General features: G+C 42.6%; 2 protein-coding genes across 5 annotated transcripts in view; both read left to right on the top strand.

Moving 5' to 3' along the window:
* Positions 1-9,345, top strand: ube4a (ubiquitination factor E4A (UFD2 homolog, yeast)). Of its 2 annotated transcripts, XM_031860640.1 has the most exons (20): positions 1-87; positions 1,129-1,321; positions 1,422-1,604; positions 2,599-2,711; positions 2,874-3,026; positions 3,147-3,306; positions 3,414-3,616; positions 3,818-4,009; positions 4,145-4,478; positions 4,596-4,722; positions 4,888-5,195; positions 5,432-5,564; positions 5,688-5,878; positions 6,253-6,353; positions 6,931-7,044; positions 7,133-7,307; positions 7,399-7,579; positions 7,755-7,902; positions 8,049-8,206; positions 8,422-9,345. In XM_031860640.1, exons 2-20 carry the CDS (start codon positions 1,195-1,197, stop codon positions 8,555-8,557), a joined length of 3,237 nt encoding a protein of 1,078 aa, XP_031716500.1. In that variant the 5' UTR covers positions 1-87; positions 1,129-1,194; the 3' UTR covers positions 8,558-9,345. The 2 variants fall into 2 exon arrangements, with proteins under 2 accessions (XP_031716500.1, XP_031716501.1); XM_031860641.1 differs by lacking the exon at positions 1-87 and having other exon boundaries at positions 98-1,321.
* Positions 9,346-12,397: 3,052 nt separating this feature from the next.
* Positions 12,398-18,559, top strand: part of kmt2a (lysine (K)-specific methyltransferase 2A) — a 33,506-nt gene continuing 27,344 nt past the window's right edge. For all 3 annotated transcript variants that reach the window (XM_031860639.1, XM_031860638.1, XM_031860637.1), the window contains exon 1: positions 12,398-12,673. In XM_031860639.1, coding sequence (XP_031716499.1) covers positions 12,440-12,673 — 234 coding nt within the window. In that variant the 5' untranslated portion in view covers positions 12,398-12,439. The remainder of the gene's footprint in view (positions 12,674-18,559) is intronic.

The raw sequence follows: 18,559 nt of genomic DNA, 5'->3' as shown, positions 1-18,559 counted from the left end.
TTTCAATTTACATAGGAACTGCCTCTGGTTTCGTAGAAGCATTTAAAAAAAGAAAATCAAAAACACACACTTCTTCAAGCCAAACAGGTAGGACAGCGCTCTGTATCGATTGTGTACATTATTTAGACTTATTAGTATAGATACTACGCGAAATCCAAGTAACAGTTTGTAAAATCAATGCTGAAATAGAGTCGTGGTGACCCAATGGCAGCTTAGCTTGCTAACTAGCCAACTAGCTAACTAGCCCTAATACAGGGCGGCCAGTGCTACTAACTCATGTTAACCCTGCTAGCTAGTTAGCTTTAGCAAGCCAACTAGCGTCAAGTAGCTAACGGTGCTACTAAAATGCTTAACGGGTGACAGGACACGTTTGAAATAGCGTAACGGTGGCTAGCTTGGAGAGCTAGCTCCATAAAGTAACACGAGCATATAACTGTAACGTGCTGAAGTGGTGAGTAACCGTGACAACATATGGTAACTTTAAGAGGTGAGGACTGATCAGACAGTCCAGTGAACAATCATGACATCTTCACTGCTCTCTAAGTGACTGTACGCAGGGAGGAGTTGTGTTGTTGATTCCCATTCATCCCATTTTATCTGTCAAAAAGTTGTCTAATCTAGTCAGAGGGGGAAACATCGTAACGCTAGTGTGGAAGAATATAAATCAACAGTGAAAATAGAGTTTTAAAGATGTTTTTAAGGGACAACTGGCCTGTAGGAAGTGGGCATTTAGAGGCATTAAATCCTGGAGGCAGTGATGCTACATTAAGGAGGCAGAATGCTTTAAATCCTTAAAGAAGCCAGTGTTCTCTGAGCCATTATGTCCTGGCTTCACTTGGAGATGATAATCTTCTCAGTCAGTTGCTCTAAGAAGACATTTTATGAGATGTGAGGACCTTTTTTGGACATACTTTTAAAACACACCCACCTCATACTATGACATGCATTCTAGCTCTACCCGTGACATGAAACACACTCTTGACTTCATGGAAATAGCTCATTGTTTTGTGCCTTAATACTATTCTAGATAATCAAGAGGATGGGGCGATTGGGGGGGTTAACATACTAAATACTAAATATTGTTGTTACTTTTATATATTACATTGGTGTAATTCCTTTGCCACTTAGTTGCCGTGTCTGCATCGCTCCTTCAGGCTGGGATCTTGGATGGAGTGAGTGTTGAGCCCCAGTGAGATGACTGACCAGGGCAACAACAACCAGAGCATCTCCTGCAACCCCTTCGCTGCCCTCTTCAGCTCACTGGCTGATGCCAAGCAGTTTGCGTCAGGCCAGAAACCAGAACCATCTGCAGAACCACCATGTGAGTAGAGCTACCAGAGCTACTGCAATAGGTATAGGTCATAGTGGCGTCTTGTTTAAATGGATCCACATGGTTTTCACCTCTGCATCTTGTACCACAGTGGAGGACTCAGGAGAGAGCCAGTCAGAGCCAGAGTCAGAAAACTCTGTGTCGGACAGCGTCGATGACAATGACGACTCCGTGGCAGAGATCAGCCGCTCCTTCCGGTCCAGGCAGGAGCTGTGTGAACAGCTCAACGTCAATCACATGATCCAGCGAATATTTCTCATCACTTTGGACAACAGTAAGTAAAAGGAGGAAAGTAATCAGCTAGTTTCTGGTTTATAAACATCTCAACAACCTAAAGGTGTGACAAACAAGTGTTATATGGGTTTAGTCAAAGACTTTTGATTACTGCATAATCACATACTGCACATACAAGACATTTTACCGACATGACCCAAATATCAAAAGTCAATGGCAGATAGATACCTGGTAGTAACACACGAACACGTCCTCAACTGTAGTGTTCTCCTCCAGGAGATATCTCTGCCAGGAGATATATAGATTGTGTGTGTGTGTGTGTGTGTGTGTGTGTGTGTGTGTGTGTGTGTGTGTGTGTGTGTGTGTGTGTGTGTGTGAGAGAGAGACTGTGTGTATGTGAATAAATGAATGTGCATCTCTGTGTCTCTGTGTCAAGGACTTCTTGCAGTTGCAGTGACTCACTTTCTCAAAACACCTTTTATTATATCGGTAGGAGCTGCTAGTAATCACACGGCTGAGTGTATCGCCGCCGCCCAGCCGCTGCTCTGCCGGCTTGCAATCTTCAGCTCTAGTGTTGGCATCTGTCTGGTCTATTTTTTTTATATCCCAAATGGCTGTTTGTGATATTGTGTTATTTAAGTTTCGTACTTATTCCACATATTTGTCAGTTGTGTCGAATCAGAGAGCGAGAGATGAGCTGACACACACACACACACACACACACACACACACACAAAGATAGAAAGAGCAGAGGAGCAGAATCGCCTGATGACCGGCACAGAGAAATAGATTAAAATAGACCCCAGATCAGTAATCATGACCTGATCGGACAATCCTGCTCACAGCGATCAAAAATCCTGATTTGAGCACACTTGGATGTAACGCTTTAATACCAAAGTTGAGCAGTGTGAGGTAAGTGTAAATCCCTAAGCGTGTGTCTGGTATTGTTGTGTGACTGTTGAGGAGCAAGGTTGTTGTGTGTAATATGATTTAAGCTGACAGTATTTTAAGGACCCTGGTTTTATTCTCCCTAGGTGACCCCAGTCTGAGAGGAGGTAATGGGATCCCCCTTCGCTGTGTTTACCTGGAGGAGATGGCTGCCGATCTGGATGGACAGGACTGGCTGGACATGGACAACATAGAACAGGTGAGATGTCTTCTTTCTCTCCTCTTATTAAATCACACAATTGAGGGTACGATTTGGTGAAGAAATGGAAACACCAACAACTTGATTCGTTATGTAAGAAAATACATGGGTGAGTATGCAGATGTGCAGAATGTTTGACACGGCCTGATTTGTGTCTTCCAGGCTCTGTTTAACCGTCTGCTGGTACCAGAGCCAGGAAACCACCTCATCTACATGACGTCATGCAGCACTGTGAACCTGTCTGCTGACCGTGATGCTGGACAGAAGTGTGCCATCCCGTACCTTTTTGCTTGTTACCAGAGGGCCAAAGAAGAGGTGTTTGGTGTTCTTTTTCTACATAGATTACCGGCTGTTAGTAGACTGATCGTGTTAATTAAAACATAAAAATAACCCACGCTCTTCCGTAATTCAGTGACTTTATTATCTGCGCATTAGGTGACGAAGGTACCAGAGAAGTTGCTGTCGTTTGCCGTTCGCTGTAAGAACCTGACAGTTTCCAACACACGGACGGTCCTGCTCACCCCAGAGATCTACATCAGCCAGAATATCTACGAGCAGCTTCTGGACCTGTTGCTGGAAAGTTTCAGTGCAGCACGTAGGTTCAGGACTCGCGTATTCATCTCGTTTCATCTTGTCGTCTTCGCTGAAGCGTTCCTCGAGTTTTCTCTACTCGGTTTTCTTACAAAAGTCGATGTGTTTCAGAGCCAGAGGAGGTGGTTGAGTTTGTGGAGGAGGTCATTGCCGCTCTGCTGTCTGACCAGGAGGTGCGTACCTTCCAGGAGGTGATAGCACCAGTGTTGGATATCTTCCAGGGACGCATCAAAGACATGGACCTGTGCCAGCCTCTCCTCTACTTCTACCTGGATGTTCTGCTCTATTTCAGCCACCATAAAGATATCGCCAAGGTCAGGAGACACACAGGGATGTTCGCAAATGTTATCGTATATTTGCCGACTCACAAACAACGTATTCACTGCCCGCTACTACTCAACTAATATACAATAATAAACGGTGATCACATAATCCTAATCGGATATACTGTAATGGCATAATATTTCAAAGCGCTACCTAAACTTTTTTTGTGCCCCCAACTTTTAAAATCCTAGGTATTGGTGGAACACATTCAACCCAAAGACCCAGCGAATGGTTTGCAGTACCAGAAGACCCTACTGGGAGCAGTGTTGAGTATCTCCTGCTTGTTGAAAACCCCAGGTGTGGTGGAGGGACATGGCTACTTCCTGAACCCCTCCCGCTCCAGCTCCCAGGAGACGAAGGTCCAGGAGGCCAACATCCACCAGGTAAATAGATTCTCTTTAGTTTGATGTGGCTGTTTTTGTTTCCTGTCTTTTAGAAATGAAACCATTAACCATTAAGGGATTGTCAAACTCCAAATGTCTCGGGGCTTATGTTGTTTACTCCCCTTTGCGTTACAGTTCATGGGTCAGTTTCACGAGAAGCTGCACCAGATCTTGAAGAATTTGCTCCAGCGAACTGGTGAGACGCGCCATTTGCTGCTATTATGGCTGGGCAGCTGTCTGCAGGCGAATGCTGGCCGTGCCAAGATATGGGCCAATCAGATGCCGGAGATCTTCTTCCAGATGTACGCTTCAGACGCGTTCTTCTTAAACTTGGGTGCAGCGCTGCTGAAGCTGTGCCAGCCCTTCTGCAGGCCACGGTCACCCAAACTGCTCACCTTCAACCCGACCTACTGCGCCCTCAAAGAGCTGAGCGAAGAAGAGAGGCGCAATCGCAACGTGCACGTAACAGGTTATAACCTTTTGAATACATTTTTATTCACAGTATTAATGCAGCAGCTCTGGTGTTGGTTTTGTGTTTTATAGCATTACCGTTCATGACTAAATGATTCCTAATGTCTTGTACCAGGTCTCGACAAGGAAACCTGTCTGATCCCGGTGCCCCCTCAGCAGCCGGTGGAGTCAGCGCAGACCTACAGCCTGCTGACTGAAAACCTCATCCTCACACAACTCACCCTGCACCTTGGTTTCCACAGGTACCTTCCAACAAGCAGGCAGCACAGCTTCCATAAAGATGCCGAAGAGTTTCTGTCTCGGAGATACTGTATGTTCCTCACCATCGCATTTGTCAGCAATAACCGGTATTGTCTTGCTCTGTTTGTGTCCACGCACCCGTGCACATGCTTAATGTGCATGTGCAGACTCCACGAGCAGATGGTGAAGATGAACCAGTCTCTCCACCGGCTCCAGGTGACATGGCAGGAGTCCCAGCAAACAGGCAACCCAATGTCAGAGCAGCTCCTGGAGCAGTTTGAGCGTCTGATGATTGTTTACCTGTCGACCAAAGCTGCCACCACGCAGCCCGCAATGCTGCAATGCTGCCTTAACCTCCAAGCTTCCACGGCTGCTCTGCTGGTTCAGCTTGGTGTGGGGAACAAGGGGCCTGAACATGTAGCACTCAGTTTCCCCCTGTCCTCCCTACAGAAGTCTATGCTCTGCTATGTACCAGGTAGGTCCATTTTATTGTCAAATTGAACTGTTTTCATCATGATTTCAGATCATGTAATACAAATTATAAATGGATATACTTTTGGACCTGATGGGTTATAAACAGCCAATACTACAAAATGTTTTGAAACTGCTGTAGTGGGTAGTCACTCGTCGTACTATTATTCATCATGCTGAATATTCCTTAATTTAGTCATTACTTAAGTGTGCCTATTTTTTTTTTTTTTTTTTTGTCAGAGTTTTTTGCAGAGAATTTGGGAGATTTTTTCATCTTCCTGCGTCGATTTGCAGACGACGTTTTGGAGAGTTCTGCAGAAAGTCTGGAGCAGATTCTTAACTTCATCACCGTCTTCATGGGTAACATAGAGAGGTACATGTCTGAATGTATCATGTCAGGTTGAAAGGAAGATTAGTGATGCCCAATGAGGCTTGAATGATGCGAACCATCTTGGACTTTTTGCTTCAATCCCTTTTTGTCCTGTATGCACAACAGGATGAAGAACCCTCATTTAAGAGCAAAGCTTGCAGAGGTCTTAGAGGCGGTGATGCCCCACATGGAGCCGGTGGCTCCTGGTGCTGTTCAGCCAATCGTGTTCCAGCGAGAGAGAGTCTTCTGCTCCTATAGACATGCAGCTCAGCTGGCTGAGGCCCTCATCTCTGTGTTTGTAGACATTGAATTCACAGGTATTGTATTCCTCACAACTTTTGATTTGCTCCTGCTAGTTGTAGATGGAAGCAGTGTTGAGCTGTTGAACTGTATTGGATACAGGTGCTGTTACAAGTATGAACACTTGGAAAGTTTAAAAAGAACCTGATTAAAGGCTGAACGTCACACAACATTCACAATTACAATTAGAAATAAAAATAAAAACTGGCTCTTGGGATCATTTTGGGTCTTTTTCTAGTCAGGTGAAGAGGTTGGATTGTGTGTGTGTGAACACCTGTGTGTGTTTAAGATAATTATCACAATAAGGAGATAAGCTGGATAAAGTGAAAATAAATCATTATTTGACTAATATTTTTAAGTTATTTATTTAATTTTCCCCTCTGTATTTCAGGCGATCCTCATCAGTTTGAACAGAAATTCAACTACAGACGACCCATGTATCCCATCCTCAAGTACATGTGGGGCAAAGATAGCTACAGAGAGAGTATCAAGGTAATAAGAAACTGCTGTCTTTGAGATGTTTTTGTTATGACAATCCTCAATAATCTCATGCTGTCTCTATCATGTTGCTTGCTGTCCCAATAGCTAGAAAGAAACTCCTTAAATCCATTATTTAAAGAATAGCAACACCTAAAAATTCACTCATAAAGATCTTGAGGCGTATCCTATGAGGTGTATTGCAGAGTTTATGATCTGGCAATTCTATCAACAGCAGAAACAGATTTTTAGTAAGCAGCAGTAGAGTTATTACCTGTATTTCCTCACTCTTGTGGTGTATCGTGAGAGGAGGAGTAGTAGTGAATAATGGTTGAGGAAAAGAAGTGACCTGTGATTGACTGCTAAACTGTCTAGAATGTTTCATTGTATTTCACTCAATGACCTCAATGAGATTGCCTTTGGCCCCCTTGTGACCCACAAAAGCCATAAATGTAATAGCAGCAGAATGAATGAGGGCAAAAACAGGCATGCGCGGTTTCATTACCAGGTGAATGTATATTGGGAAACTGTATTTTATTTAGCAGATGGATCCCAGTGTGCTCCTCATGGAGTTTGACGTCTCTTGTTTCAGCATTTGGCGCACTATGCATCTGAGAACCTGGAGGCCATGAACCCCCCTCTGTTCCTCAGGTTCTTCAACTTACTGATGAATGACGCCATCTTCCTACTGGATGAGGCTATTCAGGTAAGATCGCCCATACATGCAAAACTTTACACCAATTTTGGCAAATAAGCTTTGGTTTTTAATTAAGTCCCATCTTCTAATCTTGTAGTACCTGAGTAAAATCAAGGTTCAGCAGTTGGAGCGGGATCGAGGGGAGTGGGACGGACTGGCCCCCGATGCCCGAAAAGAGAAGGAGTCAAGCCTGCAGATGCTTGGACAGTTAGGACGCTTCCACAACATCATGTCTAATGAGACCATCGGCACGCTGGCCTTCCTCACCTCAGGTCAGCCAGAAAACATTTGATTCTTCATGTCGATTCACTCATTTAAAGTGTTGTCTTCATCCGTTCCATGTGTGTTTTTCCTCCCTCTCAGAGATCAGGGGGATCTTTGTGCACCCCTTCCTGGTTGAGAGGATCATCTCCATGCTGAATTACTTCCTTCAGCACCTGGTGGGTCCGAAGATGGGGGCTCTTAAAGTCAAGGACTTCAGCGAGTTTGACTTCAAGCCCCAGCAGCTTGTTTCTGACATCTGCACCATCTACCTGAACCTGGGGTATGTTGTGAACACTCCTCTTCGTGGAAATAGCAGTCTCTTGTTTATATTTTCATTGTTTAAACTCTGGATTTTATTGGTGCCATATCCTCTGGAGCAGAAATACTCACATTGCTGAGTATGACAACCAGTCTGATTTCCAATTAAAATAAATAATTTGTTCTGTCTTTGGCAGTGATGAGGAGAATTTCTGTGCTACGGTTCCAAAGGATGGCCGCTCGTACTCTCCGACCCTCTTCTCCCAAACAGTTCGAGTACTGAAGAAGATAAACAAGCCTGGAGACATGATTGTGGCTTTTGCACTCCTTGCAGATAAAATAAAGGTATCGTTTGACTTGGTAACTGTTTGCCAGATAACATTAGAATATATGTTTTGTTTTTTTTAAACCTTTTTTTATGAATCTGTGCATTAATCCCAGTGGTGAATACAGGTGGAAACGCTTATGTTGTCATTGTGCATCTGTTTTAGTCCCATGCAGACAGACATCAGCAGGAAGAGGAGACGTATGCAGATGCCCCAGATGAGTTCTTGGATCCCATCATGTCCACTCTGATGCTCGATCCTGTTCTCCTCCCTTCCTCCAATGTCACAGTGGACCGCTCCACTATAGCAAGGCATCTCCTCAGGTTAGTTATGTCCTACGAGGCACCGACATCCTTTCTAGATGATTGTCATTGTTTGTCTTTTCTGCGAGCAGAGAAATTGGGATATCTGTGTCTTTTATTGGGATCTTTTTGTAATCTGATGAATCGGTATTACTTGTGGATGAGATGTAAACACAAATACTTGGTGTGCTGGAGTCAAATAATGCAACTATTGATTAATTATGTCCTCCTTGCAGTGACCAGACAGACCCTTTCAACCGCAGTCCTCTAACCATGGACCAGATCAGGCCGAACCAGGAACTCAAACAGCAGATCTTACAGTGGCTGGATAAACATAAGCAGGAGCGGCTGCAGCTGGGACCCAGTGGCTAGCCAGCCCCGCGATCCCTCGCTGTGATAAACAATGACTGCGTCCCTGTTTTCTTTATACCGGCTCACTTCTCGAGTGCTCCTCCGCTTCTTGGCTAATCCATGGTGTTGCTTGCCTCTGGATCTTCTTCTGACTGTTCTCCGGTCAGACAAACATCGCATTAGCCTTTTCATGCAGCCTTCACGCTCAGTGGATTGTATCCACTACAAACAGTCCAGCAAACTGCAGCCCACCAGCTGGTGACAACTTCAGAATCCTTACCAATCCACGCAGTAACTGTTCTGAGTCCCATGATCCCCTCTGGTAACATAGGTAGGGTGATTTACAACCGCTGGTTCCTTCTCTCCCTGAATACTGTGTATTAATTAGTTATTATTACAGTCAGAACTGTGGCCAGAAGTATCATTTTCAACAGGATTTGTTGAATGTACTGTATGAACTCCTGACTGACCAGCTGGCCCTAACCACATTTTATACTACAAGGTAAGTATTTTTGGGAACTGTTTATGATTTCACCTCGATTTCACCTTAATGTAGAATACATTATGCACTGCTTTTTAAAGTTCTTGAACACCCTACATTTCAGCTCTTGTGGTTAAATCTCAAGCAGCATAGCATTGTAGATAACATTTGCAATTAAAGGCAAGGCACAGGTAAAACTGAATTTAAAACCTTGTTCACTGTAATAAGACACCTGAAGCACAAAACCATACTGTGAACACTGTTTCTCTGTATTTTAACATATATAGATAAGTGTCTTCACATCTTCAACTGCACCTGCTTTAATCAAGCACTAATTAAAGTAATTGATGGGATCTGAGCGCTTGCCAACTAATAGGTTGTTGGAAATAAGGATTTAAACTGTGTTTCAGTTACTACTAAACCCATTTTAGGATGAAATACATGCAAAGTAATAAAAGTATTTTTGCACACTCAAATTGGTTGATTGTTAAGTGTGGCATTAATGGACACTTGTTTGGTATGCTTACACACAGAAAGCTCCCTTCAGAGCTACAGAAGACATAATGCGATTGTATTTACCCGAGTAGTACTCCTCATGAAAAGTAAACAGATCCTCATGTTTAAATTCTGTTAAGTGCTCTTTTAGACACTGATCATACGCACAAAAATGACTGCTCCTAGCACAAAAAGGCAAGAAGACGCTATCAAAACACTGCTTTGGATATCAAATTTAACCTGCTAAAACATGGTGGCTGTTCCTGAAATGTCTCCGAAAAACTGTCCACTGGGTCACAGGTGAAAAATAATCAATGCTTCATAATATATCTGAAAATGCCTAGTTTTCATAAAGATTTAGAGACGCCAAGTCTAAATATAGTCTAAACATTTGCTGATTTGTTGGTCCTTATTTGACTGAGTTCAATTGTTCTCAGGTAGATGTTTACAAACTCAAATCTTGTGGCGAAACATGAGCTTGCGAAAATATATTCTGGCTAGTTAATTTCCAATAGTTTAAAGATCACAATATTTTCTCAATTTACCTAAATGTGCGGTGTTCAATAACTTGATTTGCAGTGCGTACTGTGTAATAATCATTGTCATCCTTTTGAAATGAACATTCAGCCGATTAACTGATGTATACTGATCTAGCATTTTGAGCAGATTGTTGTGTGCAAGCATAGTATATTAACATGTGGGCAAACAAATGATCAATAGAATCGGTGCCTAAAACCAAGAGCCTTGTTGTAAATGTCAACGAATAAGGATCCGACTCGTTTCATACTCTTACGAGACATAATTATGAGTTTGTTTCTTTTGGGCATACAGGGAGCTGTGGCTAGAATATTAAAGACGGACAAAGATGACCTGTTTTTGAGTAGCTTTTGAATTAAATGTTTTTAGTTCAAAATCAAGTGTGGTTGTAAAAAATGGCAAAATATGAGAGAAAGATGATGTATTTGTTGGCATGCTCTCATACTGTATGTTAAATATCTACCACCTGAATGATTTCATGGATTTAAATTATAATGCAATATTTTTGTTTTAATTGTGATTATAAAATGTTTATTTTGGATGTACAGTATGATTAAAAAATAAAAACTAATGTGCGTTATATAAGATATCGACATGTTTGCTCTCTTTCAGAGTTCACTCCATTGCAACATAGCTACATAATATCAGTCATGAAATGTATGAACAGAAAAAAGAGGATTTCAAAACAAGTTTAAATCTAAATACTGATTATTTACCAGTAACTGATGTTTGTGAATGCTGCATCTTGTTTTAGAACACGGTTGAAGTACATATTTTTTATCAAGGACAATACGAGTGTCAGAATATTTTATCTTCCTTTGATAATATAAACTCTCGGGTTTGTTTAACACACTTAAGACTCAGATTTGCAGGTTCTTGCGATATTATGTCGCCAAGTCACTTTCAAACAGCTTGTATAGCAGTGATGTCTATATGTCAGGCAATCTCAGCAGCTGCGTGTGAAATTCTTTAGAGCAAGACTCCCCCGTGTACTGTCGGTACTTACAATTCTCACATGGCAAGTTTGTTTTGGGCCACATCTCCTGGTTGTAACGTGCACATCTAGTTAACATCATAAACTTAAAAGTTTAGCTGTTTCTATTGAGTATCGAGAAACACACTCAGGTTAAAGGAACCATACATTATTGGACTGTGTGCTCTTTGTCTTTACTAAATATATACATATATGTCTTTACATGTTCATTGTAACACTAACTAATTCAGTTGTCATGAATATGGTCATGACATTCAGTATTGTACATTACATATGACATTTTGTTTGCATGCACTTGGTGGTAGTTGACAAAAATTGTCTTTATAGACAATTGTCAATTACCGTGTAATTAATTACTAATTTCAAATAACTTTTTTTCAAGAGGGAGAGAAAGACACAGAGATGTGCAGCAACAACAATAGTAGCACAACAGCTATAATAATAGAAATAGGAACAATAACAATAATAGCAGCAGCGGATATATTAGAGTGATATTATCAGTAATTGACTATCAGTAGCAATAGTCAAAATACAAATATGACTGATAATAACGATAGTGGGTGTCAAGCAGGGCCATACTGTATATATATATATATTTATATATATAGAGAGAGAGATTCTGCTCTGGATTTTACAGGGAACCAGTGCAGAGAAGCTAATATGGAAGTAATATGTTCTCTTTTCCTGGTTTTTGCAAGTACATGTGCTGCAGCATCCTGCAACAACTGGAGAGTCTTAAGTTACTTATTGAGCAGGCTGATAAAGAGTTGCAATAATCTAGTGTACAGGTAAAAAAATGCATGGATTTGCAACTTTGTGAAAGATGTGGATCAGGGAAGCTGGGGCCCTGTCCCAAAGCCCCTTTTCAGCTTCATGCATTTTAACAAATATTTTTTAAACAGCAATTTCTCTTGAAAAGGGGTGTAAGTGGGGCAGCAGAGCAATACTCCTCCCTGGGGGGCAGACTTCATTGCAACGCCCCTGCATTAATACACAACTACAGGTTACTATTACAATATTGCTTTTTGGGTCACAGTTTGTATTGCGTGATCTTGGAGTTTGGTCTAAGCTTGTACAAAAGCTTCTCACTTTCATTGTTTGGGAAACCACACTACAAGGTAACGGTCTTGTCGTTCCTTGTGATTCAAGTGCGAGGCACCTTTCCCGGGCAAAGCCCCTGAACCTGATTTGGATTCGGCCATGCAGACTCTGAATAGGGCCGCTGAGAAAAATGCATTGTCGGGGTTTCTTCAGTTCCGCCCCGCAACCTGTATAATGATGTGACGGCCAGTGAGAGCGGAGCGCTGTGGTAGAGGTTGTTTATGTGGAGTGCTGGGTTAGGGTTCCGCCCACCGAGGTATCTCTGATCGCAGGGCAGACAGGCAGAGAGTGTAAAATGGCGCACAGCTGTCGGTGGCGGTTCCCCGCTCGGCCCGGAGGGAGCTGCAACTCCGGTACCGGGAGGAGAGCGGGCCGAATCAGGGTTACTGCCTCTCTGCGGAGTGTCTCCGGAGCAGCGGGGCTCGGACCCGGTTTTGATGCTGCACTACAGGTCTCTTCGGTTATCGGGAGCAACCTGCAGAAATTTCGGGATGTTTTGGGGGAATCGACTGACTCGAGCAGCGGAGAGGTAAGCACGGGACGGGAGCAGCCCGGTAGTAACCATGGGAGCTCTGGTTGGTTAACTGCCGAGCACGAGCCGTTTTAGATGAAAAGCTAACGGTTACTCTCAGCCCAACCGTTGACCATCTTTTCCTCCTCACGTTAAGTGAGGCTGTGAGCAAACTTGTCATTTCCAGGATGCTCTGTTAACTTTGTGTTTCTTGTGTGGCCTTAAAACTCTACAGTAACACGTTGTAATGTTAACTTTAGTTACAAACAACACACACACACACACCAAATGGTTATCAGATTTATGGTCTCAAAAGGTCCAACTGGAAAGAAAGTTTTCCTCATCTCAGTGGAGTGTGAGGACAGGCTACATCCACACAGTTTGGATGAATTGGTGCTAACGTTAAGTCTGCTAGCCAGACCAAAACACTGTGGAGAAACCCCGCTGTTATCTGGTTAATAACAACATAAAGTATAGTTAACACAGAGCAAGTACCCTGTGTAACTCCGCCGTTACAACTGTTAGCTTACTTGACATTAGCTTGACGTGAAGCCTTCAATTGTGGACATGTTGCCTTCTAATGCACGTAACGTTACATCAACACAGTGAAAGTTATCGTCCCTTATTAGCATTAATCTTAACTTCTAACAAGGAAAATATGATTTAAACATATTTTGGTTCCCCCCCTTGGTGTAATAGCCCGGGACCTTCAAGATAGTAATATGTTCGGAAAAGAAGACATGTCATTTTGAAGGAGTACACAATTGTGGTTTGTAACAAGCTAACGTGAATTTAGCTGTCTGTCTACAACGTATCCGAGAAAAGAGCTCTTCATTATTCACTTACTTACTGACTTTCAGATTTCTATTAGATAATATTTGTCAGCTAAATAGCGTAGTAATTACAATATTAGCTCAGGGGCTGGCTGTTTGAAGTGAGGTGTCAAGCTAACATAGCTGATTGGTTAGCTCGCAGGCTAGCTGTCTACATCTCACAGCTAAAGCTACATCAACATCATCCTGTCGTGAGCGATGTGAAAGCTGCAGGTTTGCTCCAGAGGGTTCATGTGTTTAACGTCACCTTCGCTCAGCACATTACCACGTAACGGGTTAAAGCACTGGAGCCAAAGTTGGTTGAGCTCACACACACACAAAACTAAATCATTACTGTGTGGTGTTAAGCTAGGAGTCAGCTACCATGCTACGCACTACGCCACGCTAGCCACCGGGGCTATTGCTGATGCATAGGAAAATGGGAGGTGGACATGTTTTCCCCTTCTCTACACAGCCACAACGAGGCTATTACCAAAATATTATCGGTTGTATAATGCTTGCGGAGACCGTCTGGCTCACAGCCGAATACTCGAATTCACTCTCTTCAGCTCAGAAGTGCGAATAAGAGGATATATATATGCAGGTTTTGGTGTATGATTTTTGTCATAAAATGAGACTTGCTAGTGACAGTGCGCATGCAGGGCTGGCTACAATAACAACGAGCCTCTTCTTGACGGACCGTGTGATGTGGGGGTGTGTTCGCCTTAGCGAACTACCATCTTCCTTCTTCATGATGAGCAGCATGCGTTCATTGCAGTGGGAGTAACGTTACACTGTGTGGGGATGTTTACCACAGACTCTTAGTGCTCCACAGACTGCTTATTTGGTTGAAGCACAGCAGTATTTGCATGCATGCTAGTTAGCCATTTATGTATGTTTTTGTTTTTTCTGAACTTGAAAATACTTGGATTTTTACATACATTTGAATCATGATTGTCAATATTGTGAAATATTTCCTAATGTACTTTTAACATCCCAGTTTCATGATATTCTAGAGAAACATTGATTTTGAAGTACATACAGGCAATGCTTTATGGTTTGCTGGAGAAACACATTTTTGAGTTTTGTGTTCCCACCACCACTTTAAAAGACAATGTGTGAGAGTATCTTGGATGAGTACACTATCTAGTTCACTATCTTGGATGAGTACACAGACATAAAATCGATGTGCAACTTTAATCAAATGACAATTGCAGACACAGGATAGTGACTTCCTTGATTTTTATGTACATTGTGCTTTACATCACAGCTTTATGATATTTCAGAGAAACATTAATGTTGTGTGAAACACCATCTTTAGGCAAATGGCTTTTAAAGTAGTTAGGAGTAACGCCTTAACGCCAGCTGTATTTGGGATGTGTGGAGACAGACTGAACCATTAAATCCCCATGGAACCTGAAGCCTATATGGAAGTTGCGGACACAGCATGGTGATTTCATTGAGAGGCTGTGTAGTGCCTGTCCAGGGCCGGATTGTTCAGGCTCACTGCAGCCTGCTGAGCTCACAGGGCGACCCTGAACAGAGCGCCAGCCGGACACTTGGCTACCCCCTCCTTCCTCCATCCAGGCAGAAAGACCCAAATCCACTTCAGACAAACACAACCCCGTCTGAGAGGCAGAGCAACTTTTCTTCTGACAGCTGCCACTTTGGAACGGATTACTAAGCCTATTGGGTGACTCAAAAGGGCGCTTGTCAGCTGTTGCTGTCCAAATGAAGGCATTTGTTAGCTTTTGTATGCGTGTAGGGAATTCATTTTCTTGATCTGGCCAAATTGCTGCTGCTTATTTTTGGTGCGGAGTGCAGTCCATGTAGATTATTTTGTAAATGTGTGACTTTATCACCCCAATAACCACAACCTCACTGTCCACTTCATCATACTTTGCATCATTTTTCCCTTTTGGTTCTTGGTCCATTATATATATATTTGCCTTCTGCTGCATCTATTCCACTCGCATATTACCAATGTTTAATCATTCATACAAAAGGACAGCTGAATAGATGTATCAACCCAAATGTCTCTTTGCCTCACTGGTTTGAGAGAAATAGTGTGTTTGAGCGGAAGGGGCTCCAGTCCAGCAGGTGTTTGGCCTATTTAAATGGAAGACCCCCCCCTCCACCCACCCGCTTACCCATCCCCGAGACAGCGTGTGGATTGGAGCAGGAAGCTTTGTGTCTGCTTTTATTCTAGCTCTCACAAAGTGCGGGCGGCTGAAAGAGCACAGGCAGGGATATCAAAGAGTGCGGGGCGACCCCCTCCTCCCAACGGGACAACGCTGGGTGGAGAATTAGTCACAGACCCTCCCATCCACGGCTTTATTCTGCTACAGCAGAATGCTTTAGGAGTTGCCTGACTGCGAGAAAGGCGGCAATTGTGTTGTCTTTCTTAGTGTGTGTGTGTGTGTGTCTGTGGTGGAAGGGGTGTCAGACTTTATGTCCCCTTTTGCACTCAGGAGTAGGCGTGTCTTCTTTGTCTTTATTTTGATTAGAACTTCAATTCAAGCTGCCTACTTGGGTGGGTAGGAGAGGGTGTTTGTCTGTGGGTGCCTGCCAGCCTGCAGGTGTGTGTGTGTGTGTGTGTGTGTGTGTGTGTGTGTGTGTGTGTGTGCGTGCACGTGAGAGACACACCACGCACACGTGCCAGTCTGTCTTTGTTTTTGTCTTTGTCCGTTGACTGTCCTCGTCTCCTTATGTGCGAGGTGTAGGAAGAGGATTCATCTTGCCCTGGAAAGTGTTTGTTTTGGTCGGTGTGCTGTCGAGCAAATGTGAAACAGTTGCAGCCGGTGTTGGGACACTTGGAAAAAACAAATGTCCACCTTTTGCTCTGGGCTGACAGGTCACAAGGCATTGCCACTGTGTACTTCACTCTGGTAAAGGAAAGAAGGTGTTATGATCAGTGGTACTCATATTTGCTGCTTTGTATACTAATATCTGTTGACGTGATTCTTTGAATTCTTCTTTGGCCTTTTTAAAAAGATGTGTCATCAGAGGGGCATATAAGAGAATGAGCTCATCGCCAATTTACATTCCAGGAAGGGATGAGGCATCATGTCTGTTCAGTAAATCTAAGAGGAAGAAGCTTCCTGGAATGTGTGAGGAAAAATGCTGTTTTGAGGAAAGACTTCTTAAGATTCTCTAACATCAAACTGACTGACGGGGTCCTAACCTGAACAACATGACACATCTTTTTGAAATCCCTCTCAAATTCCTGTCCTCCCTTTTCTCCTCATTACTTGTTCTGATGTTCTCCTCTCTCAGAGTGGGTAACTTACTTCTTACTTTAAACTCATCTTACTTCTTTTTGTAGTACTTTGATGTCAAATGCAAATCACATATGTTGCATCCATTGGCAGGTCACAGCGGCTTTACCTTTGTAATCAAGGGGTGCTTGTGATGTTGATCTATGAATTTAAGCTTATTTAAAAGTTGCACTCTTTGTATCTTGCAGTTAATAAGGGTGCAATATATAGGGGGGGTTTGGGTGTGAGTGAGGCACGTGTTACTGTGTGTCTTTCCCAGTCTTTTATGTTGACTCTAAGACTAAAAGAACAATGTTGTGTATATAGATTGTCTTTTCTTTGTCCCTGTTGCCTTTAGATCGCCACAAATGTCTTCTGTTCAATTGCTTTTTCCCAACATGAGGAGTATGAACTATGTGCATAATCATGTACATAGTTGTCAAATCAATACCAGAAGAAAAGACTGGTTGGTTAAGTGGCATGAGTCGATATAGCTTACTGTATGATACCACATCAATGTGAAACCATTTGCAGCGTGCGGTTGGGGATATGTTCGCGACTTCAGTTCAACACCTGTGAGATGCAGTGTTTCCCCCGAGGTTGACTGCTTCAGGGCGGTGGATGAATATTTATCAGTTACTTAACCCCAGTATTTGTCAGTCACTTTTTGAAATCAAAAGTGAGTGTACAACATAACTAGTAGATTTAGTATCATATGTAATAAACTAGCGACTGTGTGACAAAGTTTGCTGCTGCTGATTGCACAAGTAGTCGTTGGTCTTTATGATAAGATCTTGATGGCGGTGTTTATTTTGCTCTCTGCAACATATAATAACCTTTAAAGGACCGTAACATGTTTGTGTGCTTAACCCATTTACCACTGTTCAGATATACTTGTATTATTTATTAAGTGTTTTAATGTGAAAACACCTCAAGAAGTTTGATTATGTCATCGAGATTAGCTAATGTTACCAAAATGTATAGTTTAATGATAATAGATGTTCAAACTTTGGCACATGTTTGTATTGGGTTGTTTTGCAAGGGACATGGTTGGTTGATCCTGATAAGATTTTTGGATTGTGAACTTGTTCTTTTAATCCGTTTCTGTTATTTTGTCTGTTTTTTACTCCTCTGATTCAACCAAGTTATGGGCTTTTATGTGATTACAGCTTTTATGAGCACCTGCAGGCGGTGTGCACAAACTCTCACTAATGAGGACCAACATAAGTGGTCTTAATCAATCTTAGTCTGGTGTACCAAAATCAAGTAATTCAAAATGAAGGTGTGTTTCAGAAAGCCACTTGTTAGGCAAGGAATAACTTGTTTAGGTTAAAGCCTGGTCCCTAATCGGCAGCACCAGTTAGATTTCTCCTAAATGTTGTCTTGAAAGGCGGTAAAAAAGTCCTAGCTTCCTCAGAGTGCAAGTCTCTGTCAAACTGATATAAAAGTCTCAAACCATCTTCACATCCGTCTCATAACTTTCAGGGACAGTCCCTCCCACCTCCTGAAAGTTATAATGTTGCTTCCACAATGACTCAGAGGAGTTTCCTTTTTCTCTTATCTTTTAGGGATTAATCTTGAGTCATTTATGCATTGATCAGTTACATGAGTTGTGACAGACCAGCAGGAAGTTAAACTGCTCAGATCTTCATGGTGAGGCTGAGCAAAAGCCAGCGAAGATGAAGAAGAACTTGAACATTTGTGTTAAAAGACATGCTTTGCTTTTACACTCAGGCGATGAAATGGAAAGTAGAAAAATCAGAGACAGGTCATTCCAGCATCCCTCTTACCCGATGCGTGTTAGCAAGGCAGTGCACGAACCCTACCTTGCTCGT

This window comes from Anarrhichthys ocellatus, unplaced genomic scaffold (genome assembly GCF_004355925.1).
Source record: "Anarrhichthys ocellatus isolate YVR2014 unplaced genomic scaffold, GSC_Weel_1.0 scaffold24, whole genome shotgun sequence".
In the NCBI taxonomy this organism is placed as follows: Eukaryota; Metazoa; Chordata; class Actinopteri; order Perciformes; family Anarhichadidae; genus Anarrhichthys; species Anarrhichthys ocellatus.
This window is presented reverse-complemented; position numbering and strand designations above follow the sequence as displayed.

Excerpts from the sequence above, each read along its gene's own strand:
- ube4a (XM_031860640.1), top strand. The coding sequence starts at position 1,195 with ATGACTGACCAGGGCAACAACAACCAGAGCATCTCCTGCAACCCCTTC. Across the intron at positions 1,322-1,421 it reads ACCATCTGCAGAACCACCAT|TGGAGGACTCAGGAGAGAGC; the intron begins GTGAGTAGAGCT and ends CTTGTACCACAG. Across the intron at positions 6,354-6,930 it reads GCTACAGAGAGAGTATCAAG|CATTTGGCGCACTATGCATC; the intron begins GTAATAAGAAAC and ends CTCTTGTTTCAG.